This window comes from Pogona vitticeps, chromosome 11, assembly GCF_051106095.1.
Source record: "Pogona vitticeps strain Pit_001003342236 chromosome 11, PviZW2.1, whole genome shotgun sequence".
NCBI classification, from domain to species: domain Eukaryota; kingdom Metazoa; phylum Chordata; class Lepidosauria; order Squamata; family Agamidae; genus Pogona; species Pogona vitticeps.
The window spans coordinates 1,171,128-1,185,452 of NC_135793.1; the positions used below are offsets into that span (position 1 = coordinate 1,171,128).

Here is a 14,325-nt window from a genome sequence, read left to right on the forward strand (position 1 = left end):
ATTTTTCTTTTTAAAAAATCTGTTTCCCCAGATTTCCTCAATGAAATAAGCGGTCCTTTCTTCTGGGATCTATTTAGCGCTGGAGGCTAAATAGCTTGCCCTGGTGGGATCTTCTCTCAAGTCAACCAAAGCATCACTTCAGCTCCAACGCTGAGCCACAAAAGATCACACCGTCTTGGATCCAGGAATACTCACACTCATTTTGTCTCAAAGGACTTGAACCATTAATGTTCAAGCACAAAGCTTGGAAAAAGAAGCAAAGAATCGACCAATTTCTGGAACATCCAGAAGGTCTAAGAACATGTTTCACTGCATCTACTGGCAGCACATATATGCTGTAGATCCACCATCCATCCTGCCTCCCAGTAGACACACACAGGAGGTAAAAACAATTATACAGTCTGTCATCTAGATCCTGGATGTGCAGCAGGAAGGTTATGAAACCACTCACTGTGTACAAAGGAGAGAGCATCATGTTTACTTTGCTTCTCCGTTAAATACTTTGAGCAGAAACGACTAAGGAAAGGAAGCAAAATCTGTAACTCTGCAGATGCTACTGGACTGCCTCTCCCCGCATGCCACACTCCAGGCCAGGCTGCTGAGGTCTGATGGGAGCTGAAACCCCACCCCTCGTATGGGGGAAGGGACATTAGGTCCCCCATCAATGGGGTAGCGGGTTGTAGGTTACCGCAATCTAGAACTGATGTTATATTTTTTAATAAAATTTATGGTTAACATATGTTACAGAAAATCACCCATAAATTGGTGCATTTTCACACGGATCTCAACAAATAAGGGAGGTTTCTGTTATTGATTTAAAAGGATCGTACTGCCTTAGGTTTGGTCCATTACAGAAGAGCAGCAGTTAAGCTAATTGAAGGATGTGGGGTGGCTATGGCTAAAAATCATGCTACGGCGCTGGGCACGGTCCTAAGACTCAGCCCTTGTCTAACGGTTATGCACAGCTATCCACTGCAACATAGCTGTAAAGCGTCACACCCTCTAAAATGCCATACTTTCCAACAGAACCCATTCACACATTCACAAGCAACTCATCAGACATCCTGAGACCCAGTTAAGTATACGATCGGGCACCTGAGGTCCTCATTTGCTACCCACTGGACCACAGATGGACAGCTTTCTTCTCCTGCCACTGATCTATGGCATTTTCCCGATCTCACAAGAGAGAGGAAGGCTGGTGAGGTCTTCCGATGCCAAGCTGCTGAAGGCACAGCTGACAGGTCGGAAGGAGGCAGAGAAACAATTATGGTGACAGGTGAAAGTCACAAGATGACTCACCCAAAAAGGGAATACCAAAGCCCATGGCTATGACGGCATCCGTGGCCCTTTTCTTTTAAAGCCTTCCTTGGCCAATCCTCTTGGTTTTGTCGTTGTTGAAAATCAAACATCTGTTTTAGATCTACAGCAACCTGGGCGGGTTTTGGATCTGTTCAATCTAAGCGCCTCCAAGCACATCTGGGCCTAAGAGCTCTCTCTGAAACACCCTTGCTGGCCTGCTTAGCAGCTGCCCAAGGGACCTGCCAGCCCTGGGCCGGCCGGAGTCTTCTTCTGAACAAGATGAGTCACATTTTGAGAAATGGACCAGGAGGAAAGCAAGCAGGATTCAACACTCCAAGGATCTCTGCTTTGCTTTCAAGTACACAACCAGGACCGAGCATCTGGCTACACGAACTGAACTCCCATGACTCCCATGCTTATGTCCTAAAGACCCATCACACAACAGAGTGACTTAAGTTACACACTGAGAGAAGCTCTTGCTGTGACCGTCGCACAGAGTCAGCACTCAAGGATTTGCCCTGTTTCGTAAAAGTATAAGCAGCGATACAAAGTGGCAACAGGAAGAACTTAAAGCTGGTTTGTTTCTTTGTTTCATTGTTCTGTATACCACCCCATTCATACGATGCACTATTCTGAGCACTGGACAATGAAATCAGGCAAACAATAACAACAACAAAAAAAGCAACAGTGAAAATCAAAAGATAAAGGACAAATCGAATTGACTAACAATCCCACGAGGGAGCAACGTTTCCATAATAAAACAGCAGGGCGCAAGGCGAAGGAGAATGCAAGCTTTCCAAGGCCCCTCTGGAGAGCAGCATCTCTCCAAGGTGGACGGGGGGGGGGGGAGCAGACGCAGCTCAACCGGGAGCCAGTTCCACAAGGCTGGTGCCACCACCGAGAAGGCCCAGCTTCTCGTTGATGCTTTCCTGGCCTCCTTCAGGATGAAGGAACATTGCCTGGAAGGATCTGGTGATGTGAGTAGACTATCTTGGAGAAAGATGCTCCGACAGGCAACAGGACCCTTGTTTCTGTTCAGGAGCTGCTTACATGGGAGGAAGAAGAGACAAGTTTCACGCTATGATGGAAACCCGTTCAGATCATTCTCTCCAGAAACCATTTATTTGATCACCTGGTCAGGGCACTCTCAACCTCCAAGCCAGGACAGGCGGTCAAAAAGGAAAGGTGTGCATTGGTGGTCTAAGAAGCATCCCTGGTCTAAGAAGCGAGCGGCTGCACAAAAAGCAGGCCCACTGCCCAATGAAGAGCCAGCACATGGAAGGATCTCAGCTGGCAGCATCCTCATGGCAAGCAGGAAGCCTAGAAAGCTTCCAGGACCCTTCCAATGGCCAGGCACACAATACAGAGCCAAGACAGTGAGATCGCGTGCGTGGACAGAAATAGGCTCATGTCATTAAAGGCACAGCACAAGGCCACAGCATGCTTTTTTCTAGACTCTGGGTATTTACTGGAAAGGGTGGCTTGTTATTTTTAAACACCCTCTCCGAGAACTCAGGTCTGCATTCAAGACCAGCGGGCTCTCTTCGGCTGACAGAGAAGATAAGCATTGGGGGGGGGGGAGTTTTTGCCTCTGAGCCATAGTGTTCCTTTCCAACAGCAAGTGCGGCTGGGAGAGTCTCGTGCCAATGGCAGCCCAGCGAACTGGCTCTCCAAAAGACTTCGGTTCTGACTTCAGTATTCGCTTGCAAGCTAAGTTTAGAGTTCACGTATATTTCTAAACATTTATGCCTAGAGTTTTCCATAGCTGTCAGACCTCTAGATGTTTTCGACCTCTTTTTGTGTGTATTTATTTGTTTGTTTGTTTGTTTGTTTATTAATTCCAATTATATCCCGCCTATCTGGTCAATTACGACATGTATGGGACGTAAAAGCAATGGCGATCAAGAAAGCTTGCACAACGAGACCAGCTGATGTTGCCTGGATTCGCACAAAGACCTATGCTTTGCTACTCAGATGAATTTCAGTATGATTGGAAATGGCTGTCTGATTTAGTTCTGGAATTAACCCAGTGGCTTAGGCCTCTAGCTGTGGAGCCAGACATTGGGAGTTCAATTCCCCCACTGTACCTCCTCGGGCTGGACCCGATGATCCAGGGGGTCTCCTTTCAGCTCTGTCGTTGTAAGGTTATTAAGGCTTAACTGAGACAAATGCCAGCTGTGTGCAACACAGGCTTCTGATTTTTTTTTCCCTCTAGAGGTCTATGAAGTTCTACAGGGCTCTTAGGAGAATGTTCAGGGCGTCCGACTCTGTGACTGGAGGGACCGCCTTGGCACAGCTGCCAAGCGCCTGGATGCAAAACAGTTCCCCTCACAGGTCTGAGCAGCCTAATCAAAGGTGCCAATTTATTCTGGCTCTTAGCAGGAATCCAAGTGACTTGAACATACCAAGAAGTTACTTTTGGGGGGGGGGAGTGTCTCTAGGAGACAGAAAGTTTCCCTGAGCATCCAGCAGGACGAATTCCACAAACAACTTCATTAATGCACCCCAAGCCAGCTCCGAACTATAGCTGCCTTTGTACAGCAGAAGTGGGACACATTCCAGAGGGAAAAGCGGGAGACAGATGCCTGCTTCAGGCTGGGCTAATGTTTGGGGGGGGGGGAATGTGTGCTCTTCACACAGCAGAGACAGAGAGGTACTTAGGCTGCATCCCCTTATTTGCATACCCTCATTATATGAGTGTCAATATCTTTTACGAGGCCTCCCTCATCAATGCCGGGGGATCTATGAAGTCATGAATATTCACAAGTATTCCAACTGCTCAGGAAAAGAACGTTGACAGAACAAAATGAGAGAAAAGCCAACTTGGCAAGGTGAACCACAGGCCCTGCCCGAAGAGACAGGAAGAGCCACGGACTCTTGGCACAAACGGAGAAGGAGGGGGGGTGGCAGGCTGAGAAGCTGGACCGGCCAGGGCAATGTCGCCAAGGAAGGCGGGAGAGGGGAGCCTGGTGAGAAATCAAAACCTCGAGGAAGCAGGGGGAGAGGAGAAAAAAAAACAGCAAAAGGAAGAGACACAATGACCAGCGATCAAGAAGAGGATAATCAACAAATTCAATTCTGAAAGGGAGGCAACTGGCTGAGGAGCACGGAGGGATTCAGAAGGCCTGGCCTGATGATCTGTAGGACCAAGCAGAGCTGTGATTAGGAGAAGGCAACGGGGGCTTCAACGCAACGCAATGAAATTTAGAGGCAGAAAACAAAATGGCAGCAGGAAGGGTACACATCTACCTCTCCTGATGCCTCCAGCACTTTTCTCCAGGCAGAAAGGTGTAGAAAACAGGGAGACTGTGAACCCAAACTGCCACCAGGCACGCCTACCCAAGCCCCCCTCCCTGTAACGTCTGCTTCTTCCTTGTGTGGGCCAATGCCACACGCACCGTGCTGAACTACTCAGAAAGCAAAGCACCATGTACCATAACAGTGAGTCGTGTCTCTGGTTACAATCATTATGGTAGCATATATAGGGAGGAAAAGCCGACAACCATCATGCATGTTCAGGCTGGGTCTCTTGGAGGAAAGACCACAAACAGCTTTGTCAAGACAACCAGTGACTGCTGTACAGTGGTGACATTCAGTAGGACAACCCCCCCCCCATCTGTGGGATCAGTATCCGATTATTCATTTATCCACTGCCTGAAAATGCAAAATAAAAAATCCCAGAAATACTTATTCATACGTATTTCCAGGGTGTATTTACCAGAACTGGTTGGTAGGAGGTGCCAGAGACCATGCAACATACAGGTCGGTTAGGCCCAATCCTGGCAAATGAGTGCAAGGGGCCAGAAAGCCTGCCTCTGCCAAAGGAGGCAGCATCAGGCTTTGGCATGCAGGCAACCAAGGATCGGAGCCAACACTTACTTCCCTGGAACATGCCACTTCCTCCGCTGGGAAAGTTCAAGGGAGGCGCTGGCAGAACACAGGACGAAGGAGCTGCATTAATGGACACCCAGCAGAGATCATCCAAACAGCACACTGGAAGATCTCCAAACCCAACACTCAGTGGGGGCTCTTTCTGGACAAGCGAGAGGAGTCGGGGAGCGAACAGCTGGTGCTTCCAGATCTCCTAATCTTAGGTCAACCGCATGTCTGTGGTTCCGCTCTCTCATGAGGCAGCCTTCCTGGCTTTAAATAAACACGCCACCCCTTTCCTATCTGGTGGCAGCGCACCACAGTGAGAGCACTTGGGAAGAGCATCATGTTGTGATCAGCAGCTGACAGCCTGCCCAACTGGAACACGGCTCCAAACCACGGAGAAAGGGTTTAGATGGTGGCCACCAACACAAGACCGCAACAAGGGCTGGATCCATCCAAAATGAACACTTGATCAGTTCCCACCAAGCCAGATACATCCAGCACACACACAAGCTCACTCAGTTCATGGTGGAAGGATGATGTGCTTCCCTGATAGCCTCCCATCCCTACAGGTAAAAGGGATAAAGTGCATCCAGGTATGTGTGTGTGTTGCATGGTTTCTCCACAAAAGACACTCTGCACATGTAAGAGCCTCAGGAAGATGCTAGACCACTGTTTCCCACCTTGGGTCACCCAGATGTTCTTGGACTGCAACTCCCAGAATCCTTTGCCAGCACAGTGGTTGGTGAAGGCTTCTGGGAGCTGCGCTGCAAGAACATCCAAGCCGAGACCCCAGAGAAGGCAGCCTCACCCCTTCCAGGCACCTCAGAGGCTCTAAAGAGGGCCAGAGCAGGTGGCGCTCCTGCTCAAAAGCTAGCAGCCTTTGGGCATTTATTCTGAAGCAAGTCCTACCATCTCCATGAAATTTACCCCGGGTAACTGTACACACCACAGTTTTCTTTAAATAACGAGGCCCAGCAAAACAATATCATGATTTTAAAGAACAAAGCAGACCAGTTTACAAACAACCGCAGAAACCTTGTGCCTGCCCCGACTGCTTACGCAGCAAACAGGTTGGTGCTTGGTTTGGGTACACACCAGTCACACAACTCTGCCTTGCAAACACACTAGTCACACAACTCTGCCTTGCAAACACACCAGTCACACAACTCTGCCTTGCAAACACACAAGTCACACAACTCTGCCTGCACGCTAGAAGAAAAGAGCAGAGCAGGGCTGGGACCAGGGAAGGCTGAGAAAGGATTCTCCGGTGGGCGACTCCGTCGGAGGGCTTGCTTTCGTGCCGCCTGGATCCACGGCAAAAGCCCAGCCGGTCAGGGAACCTCCAGGGAGCCCGGTCTCAGGTTGTAAAGCCACACAAACCATCATCCCCTGACCAATGAAAGGGTCACACAGAGAAATGAAGCAACCCAGCCGGGCAGGAAATTTCCCGTGGGTCCTCCCAGGGCCCATCAGGCCCCTTATGAGTCACTGACAGACAAGGGGAGCCTTTAAAATCCACATTTGCACGTATACTGACACCTGAATCCTATCTAAGGCTCATTCCCTGCTGTTGGCAGCAGAGATTATTTTCTGGTTTATTCCACATGAGAAATCTTCCGTATAAAGAAAAACAGATTATATTACTCAGGCAGAGAAGCATGACTACATCTTCCTCCCACTCCTTCAGCTCAACATATAAAGGGCACTGGGGGAAAATATATTCCATAGCAAGGCAACTCTTAACATTCACACAGCCTTCCAGTCCCAAGTCCATCAACTCAGAAGGGTGGATGAAAGTCTCGGGCCCCTTTCCCCTTCAGCGCGTGAAGATTTAATTGACAAAACTGGGTGTGTTTGCAGAGGATCTCGTTTCCTCTGATTGCTTTTTACTGCAAGGCGTTTTGAGAGCCTCAAGGGGAAAAAAAATACGTAGAACTTATATTTAATTCAGTCCATCACCTCTCCAGAGGCCAGAGAGCCACCAGACGTGTGGACTGGCAGAGCCAGAGACTCATGTGGCATGTCATGTGTTCAAATAAAAGCATGAATTTTCTTGAGAGGTCCTCACCTCCCTGGAGGGAATCTCTGATGTTTGAAGCTGCCCCCCCCCATGACAGATCACACACAGAATTTGGTCTACCCAAATGACATGCCTCCGTTTCCACCCTCCCTCGGCATTCTCATTGGACACGAGGGAAAGGTGGCAGCTTTTTAGAAGCCAGGCGGGCTTCCCTTGCATTTGTTAAAATCTGGCCTGCACTGGCGAAATCGAGAGGGCCCATCAGAAATCCATCTGGCAACCCCACTAAGATGGGGGGGGGGGGGGAGAAGGCATCTCCAGCATCCGGATGAATCCCTTCAATCCTACACCCTAGGCCATCTGTCCTCTCCTGTACTACCTGCAATTCTCTGCTCTACTTCAGAGGAGTGTGTGAGCCCTCCTGCCCAGAGACTCTTCAGGGCCTGCACAAACTACAGACCCCAGGATTCCACAGGACGGAGCCCTCCCCCCCCCCGCCATCCCCCTCTTCTCTGGTCACCCCTTACAACTCTTAGGGTGAGGAGGGCAAGCTCCCTGCCGGACAGGGCAGTGAGCTTGACACCCGGGGCGGGGGGGGGGAGCCCGGAGATGCCAAGCATCGGAGCCCAGGGCGTTCTGTGCCGGAGGGGCGATCAGTTTGAAAAATCCGCCTCCCTCCGGGTGTCCGTGGAGGAAGCAGCTGTTCAGACAAAGGCCGGCCGGGCCTCGCCTCTCCCTCTCGGGCCCGCCGGCTCGCCCCCTCCCCGCCCGCCCGTCCCTTCCGGCTGAGATGCTCCGGCAGCCCCTCCAAGGGGAGAGCAGCTCGGCCTTGGCCCAGGCATCCTTGCAGGGAGCTTTCGGGGGGGGGGGGAGCGAAGGGAGGCGGGGAGAGGCGAGGCCACACTTTTCAATCCCAGACATCTCATTCTACTACTAGCCATGCAGTTGCCTTTCAGTCTTAGAATTAAGGTGCAACGGGGCCGGAGGGGCGGGGGGGGGGAGAAGGTGTCTCTCCGACGGAACGGCCCAGTCTTGCACGCCGCCCAAGGTCCCGGTTCCGTGGAAGGGGGCGCGCCGGTGGGATGCGGGAGCAGGGCGAGCCGGCGTCGGGGGTGGAGGGGGGGAGACCCCCGCGGGGGGTGGGGGGGCTGGAGGGCTGCCGGACTCACTCACTCTTGAGGGCGCCGATGAGGGCGAGCCCGTCCTTGATCACCTCCTTGAGGAACTTGGCGGTGCGCTCCAGCTCCTGCTCGTAGCACTTGAGCCGCTCGCGGAAGTCCGGGCTGTCCAGGTAGCAGTCGCTGAACTCCAGCGCCGGGTGCCCCATGGCCGCGAGGGACGCCCGGGGAGGAGGAGGCGGAGGCGGAGAGGGAGGCGGCGGGGGCCGAGCGGCGGCGCGGGCATCCAGGGGCGAGCCGGGCGGTGGCTCCGGCGGCTGCCGTTCCTGCTCCTGCTGCTGCGGCTGCTTCTGCTGCGCGCTCCCTCCAGAGGCGCCGGCGCCGCGGCCAGGCGCGCTCCAGGCTCCGCCGCGCCGGCTCTGAATGGAGAGGCGGAGAAGGAGGCGGGCCGAGGAGGAGGAGGAGGAGGAGGAAGAGGCGGCGGCCTCTCCTCCCCCGACGGCCTTTGTTCGCTCGCTGGCTGGCTGGCTGGCTGGCTGGCGGCCGCCCTCCGCCGGGATCGGGTGCCGGACGAGGGGCGAGCGAGGGCGGAGAGGAGCGCCCTTGGCTGCCCGGCCGGGCGATCGGCCCCCTTGCCCGGGTCTGGGCGCCCTCCGCACCCACGGGGCCCCGCTCGGGAGGTAGGCGCGCTCGCCGGCCCCTTTTCCGCGCCCCCCACCCAAAGAGCCCACCCAAAGAGCCTGGGGCTCCCTTTCGGTCACGTCTTTGCATTTGATCCATTTTCGTTTGCAGGGCAGCTGTCTTCGAATCCAGGGACCCCCAAGGCGGCTCACATGTTAGTTTAGGCACCTGTGTATAACTGCAGATTCGGGGAGGGGGGGCGCACCAGAGTTGCCCCCTTCTCTTTTTTTAAATGACGCCCTTCCCTCTGGTGATGGCTGCCCGGGGGTCAGGGCCCCAGACCCCCTCAGCCCCACGGGCTCCCTCTGGCTGCTCTCAAGGAGACCCTCGCCTGGTAGGAGGCAAAGAGGGAGGGTTCAGCACCCTGGCCAACGGCTGCGCTCCAGCCCCCCCTGCCCACCCCCGGCTTAAAAGAAAAGGCACCCCGAGGAGGGCGGCGGCCGGCATCATCTCCTAAGGCAGGAGGGGAAAGGCGGGGAGAGTGGCTTCATTATGTTCTGCAACACAGAAAGCACCGGCACCTTCAGCTCCTGCAGCAACTGACCCACAGAGCTGATAGACTGCGCTTGAACATGGCAGCTCCATTCCCTTTGGTTGCCATGCCCAGGAGCCTCCCTTTCGGCATCACTTTGTCTGACCCTCCTTTAAAGCAGCATAAAATTCTCCAATTCTTAGCCCTGGTCCAAGACATTTTTCTGCCTGAGGCCAAAAAGATGGCGACACCCCCCTCCCCACTCAATTCGCTCAAGGAGACGGGGGGGGGGGGGGAGGCTGGCAGGTGACTCTCAGTGTGCCACGGGCAAGGGGGAAGCATCCTGCACCATGCCTGGATGGAGTGGGCGAGTTTGAGGATTCTGAATCAGCCGCCCAGCCCTCGGCTCTCCCCTCCACTCAAAGACAGGAAAGTTGTTCCCACCCCCCAGGGCATCCCTAAATGTCATCCCCAATGTTTGTAAGCCTTGCCCTGCCTTTGGGTGCTTCCCCCCCCCCCCAAGCAAAGCAGTAGCCTTATAGGTCAATAAAAACAGCAGAGACGTCACTGAGTCACGGGCCTCCCTTCTCCATGTTAGTCTGTTCCTGCATGAGTGGCAAAAATAAAACGAGCCCCACGGAAGCTTTAAAACAGATTTATCCCAGAGTTGCACCTTTGTGGGTTACTGTCTGTTTCCTCCGACCAGCAGAGGGGACTATTCAGCCACTCGAGTGAAGAAGGCAGGTCCAGGCGCAGAACACGAAATCTCAGAGTGGCTACACTATGATGGACACAAATAAGGAACGGTTTGTATACAGGCCTCTGTAGGCTTGCGTATAAACCTGGGCGTGAGTGTTTCACTTCTGCGGAAACAGGTTATCTGGCAGGAAAGCAAATGCTACAATAGATCTGATAAGTCTTTAAAGTGTCAAGTCAGTTTGTTTTTATTTTAGTTTTGTTTGGGTTCTTTGTCCACAGAGAAAACTCACCAAGCCTGCTTCTCCTGAGCTGAAACCTGATATGATCAGCGCTCTGGTTCTCAGTTGGCAGCATCCGCCTTGCAAAAGTCATCTCCTTGAGGCTTGAGCCTTGGGCAAGGGTCCTGGGGGGGGGGATTTTTCTAACCCTCCACCCCCTTCCTCATGCTCTACAAGGCCCAGCGAGTGGTGAAGACGTCTGGGAGTTGTAGTCCAAGAACGTCTGGGGACTCAAAGGTTGGGACCCCACTGGGGTCATGTGGATTTTCCTCTCGGGAGGCCCTGAGGTTGCTGGAGCAAGGAAGGGTGGTGAGCTCTGAAGAGATGGAGAGAAGGAGCAGTGGGTGCAGGAAGGACATAAACGGCCAGCCGTGTATATAAGGGGGTGAAGGAAAGGATCCAAAATTCTGTTCCAAACTGCGCAGGCAAATATGTTGGCTAATCCATTTGCAAGGTTGCTTGAACCCAACTCATTAGCACTCGGATCTCTCTGGAGTAAAAGACGGGAGCATTCTAATCTTATTGATCTTACTATTTGTATCACTTTTCCATCTCCAAAATTATTTGCAGTGCCTATATTTAAAGGACTCACCCAGTCTCACCGCTTTCCTTGTTAGGGCATTGATGGTTCCATCTTTGCTGGGGTCAGGAGGTCATGGGACAGCAAGCAACCTAAACTTCAACCCCCCCCCCCCTCGGTTTGTTTACAGTCAGATCAGGCAAGACAGATCTTTTTTCCAGCCGTGGAAAGAGGAAGCCAATGGGTGGACATGAATTGCCTCTTTCCCAAAAGCGTGCTCGAAAGGACTGCTCATAAAATGCAGATCATAACAGAAAAGGGTCCCAGCCAAACAGGATACAGGCAGGGGTTGAGCAAGCATCAGGCTTATAATAGCATGCCTGAATCATAACAGTTTTGTGTTGAGGGAACCTCAGTTGTTCCGCTTGTCGCCACATTGTGCCCGTCCCCCAGGCGATGCCCGTCTGCTGCCCTTCAGGAAAGCAAAGGGCAGAGAAGCTGCCGCAAAATATTTAACACAGGGATCTCACTGAAGGATGTTGTCACAGTCCAAGAGATCCCAGGCAGCCTCTCACCAGGTTTCCAGGTGGGCCTCCTGAGAGGCCCAGCAGCTGCTACCCAGGCCAGGGCCTGAGCCTGCAAACACCAAGCCTTTCCTGGGTCAGGCTGGCCCCGATCCTGCAGCTGCCCGGGCGGTGTGGGCCAGATCCTGACAGACATCTCCAATGTCTTTAGCAACCAGAGCATGGGCAAGAATTCGGGGTTTTCATTGAGGGAATGAAGATCTCAAGTCTCCTTCGCCACTCGCACCAGCTCGGCATTTTCCTTATAAGGTATTGGTGGTTTTGGCTCCCCTTTCCAAGCTTTTCATAGTGTCATGTGACTCATAACCTATTTATGTCAACATTCTTTAATCCCACAAAAGGAGGGTTTCCGAATGAGGGATCTCTGGTGGCTGCCATGCCATCCGACGAAGGCCTTTGGACCTTTTGCAGAGAGTCTCATGGTTGCTCTGAAATTGCAAACATAGCCCAGATTTGCTTAATGTTTCACCACTTGATGAAATAACAGCGCACAGCCTAATGTTTACCATCGGGAAGGGGGGGGAATCAAAAGTTGGACAACACTTTTTATTGGCATCACTAAAATAAGTGGTGGAAGGTTTTCAGCTCTCCGGCACATTTACTCCAGCACCGTTGTACAAAAATTTGGAAATTTTTGATCCAAAACCTAGGTTGGTGTATTGGCCCTTGGGTGTCTCTGTACCTACTAGAGGAAGACAATCTTTTCTGAAAACAGAAAGCATTAAACTACTAGATGGAGGAGGAATTATCTCTGGTCTAAAAAAAATTTATAGGTTGCTTCTTTTAATTTGGTGCCTTCTTACTGCAAGTTTTACTAGAAACTGAAAAATGGCTCTCTTTCAAACAGGTCAAGGGAGGGGCTCAATTATTGCCTCGCCTCTGCAACCTTATTCTCTTTAGGAGGCTGTCCTCTGCTGGATGAAGGGAATAAGGCCAGCCTCATAATCTCAAACCAGCTCAAGAGAAACAACCTTTGGGCAGAAAGTGTTGCAGAATAAACAGCCCCCTGCATGCATGTCTTAAGGAACTGTAAGTTGGGCCTGAGTCGTCTTCTCCTTCCCTAGGAGCTCTCCTTGTGGCCAAGCACTCAAGTGAGGAGGCCAAACAGGATGACACCATCATCAAGAAGTGCAAAGTTATTTGCATATTTATTAGGCTTTACCTCTCCTTTCATTCCCAATGCTCTGAGCAACTTGATGGATCCTAAAACAAGAAGCGTCCCAAGAAAGGCAATTTGGAACTCCCTTTTTTAAAAGTTCATCTTTCCACTGTGCGTTCTGCTCTTCCTCCATGAGTTTGAAAAAATACACCCTAGCCAGAATCCTCTTAGTTCTGTCCACCAACATAACCCCATTGGTGTAATTTTAAGAAAGAGGGACACCACTAGTAAGAAAATCTATTGCACATCCATCACACGACACAACAGCAAACCCTTGTGTTGCCTTCTTGGGTTGTTGCAATTTGATGCTGGAAGTTACACCGAAGGAGTACGCTGACATAAATATTCAGTAGGATCCTGCCCAGAGGGTTAATTTTTGTCCTTCAAATGACCCTGCAAGACAATAGGATTCATGGTTTTGTTTTCCAGTCACAGCATTTTATTTATTTATTTTATTTATTTATTGCAATTATATGCCGCCCATCTAGACATAGTCTACTCTAGTAAGAACATGATCACTAATTTTAGACAAATGAACAGTATGATTTCATCTCTTCTCTTCCACAAACATTTTAAGGTAGTTCAGAAATCACCCCAGACTCAGGCAGCCTATGTTCCATTTGAACATACAGTTTACGGACAGCATCATCAACAACAGCTAATATCAGGGTCCCGCAAATCATACCCAAACATAATCCATTTTATATTCTTGGGATGTCTTTTGTGTGCATTCCTCCCCAAAATGAGATCCCAGTGAAAAATATTGGGAATCTTCCTGCCTCTCCATGAACCATCGATATGGCCAGTTTGCATTTATGTAACTTTAAAATACCATCCTACTTTAATATTTTATAACTTATATACATCAAAATAAACTTCCTTTTAAAAAAAAAGTTGAGATCAACGGTTGAGTTCTCTGGCTACAGAACCAGAGGTTGGGGATTTGATTCCCCAATGGGCCTCCAAGAGAGGAGCTTGACTTGATGATCCATAGGGTTACTTCTCACTCTGCAGTTCTAAGATGATAGTGATGATGATGATGAGTGAGCCTCTCCACTCAGATTTGAACCTGACTTTCCTCACTTCCAAGCCTCAACAGCTTGAGAGCCAGTCTCCTTGAGATTCATCTACTGGGAGCTTGTCTGTCCTAGTTCCAACGCGGGAGAGAAAGAGAGATTGTAAAAGACAGCCCAGCTAAAACATAACTGCATGTGGAAAACATGAGGTTTTTCTTTTTCCACTGCAACTCCCAGGATCCCCCTAGTCAGCATGGCCAAGCTTTGCAAAGTGGTTGCAAGTTGTGCTTCCTTGCTCAAAGCCCTGCAAGCAACTCGGGTGCGCATTTGCAATAGAGAAAATCCCTGTTTTTTGCTCCGAAGACCACACTGACAGTCATTTGCACATGTGGGAAGGGGCCACAGATGCAGTCTTCTGCTCCAGATTTTTGCGTCTTCTTTCCAAAAGGAAGGGATATGTATAAATAGTGACATTTCCTCCCCCCCCCCATCATTACTGAACAGGGTCCAAGATCATCTTCCCAGAACTAGAAACAGGATGATTTGGTGTGATTGCAACAGAATTGTCCTCGAGAGAATTGTTACTAAGAGCAAATTAGGAGG

General features: G+C 51.0%; 1 protein-coding gene across 3 annotated transcripts in view; it reads right to left on the reverse strand.

Moving 5' to 3' along the window:
- Positions 1-8,712, reverse strand: part of OPHN1 (oligophrenin 1) — a 57,370-nt gene extending 48,658 nt beyond the window's left edge. The window contains exon 1 of one of the 3 annotated variants that reach the window (XM_072981194.2): positions 8,369-8,712. In XM_072981194.2, the coding sequence (XP_072837295.2) occupies positions 8,369-8,522 (154 nt within the window). In that variant the 5' untranslated portion in view covers positions 8,523-8,712. Of the gene's footprint in view, positions 1-5,178; positions 6,100-8,364 lie in introns of those variants that run through there. The other 2 variants (XM_072981198.2, XM_078380643.1) reach the window with 2 other exon arrangements.
- Positions 8,713-14,325: the final 5,613 nt, after the last annotated feature.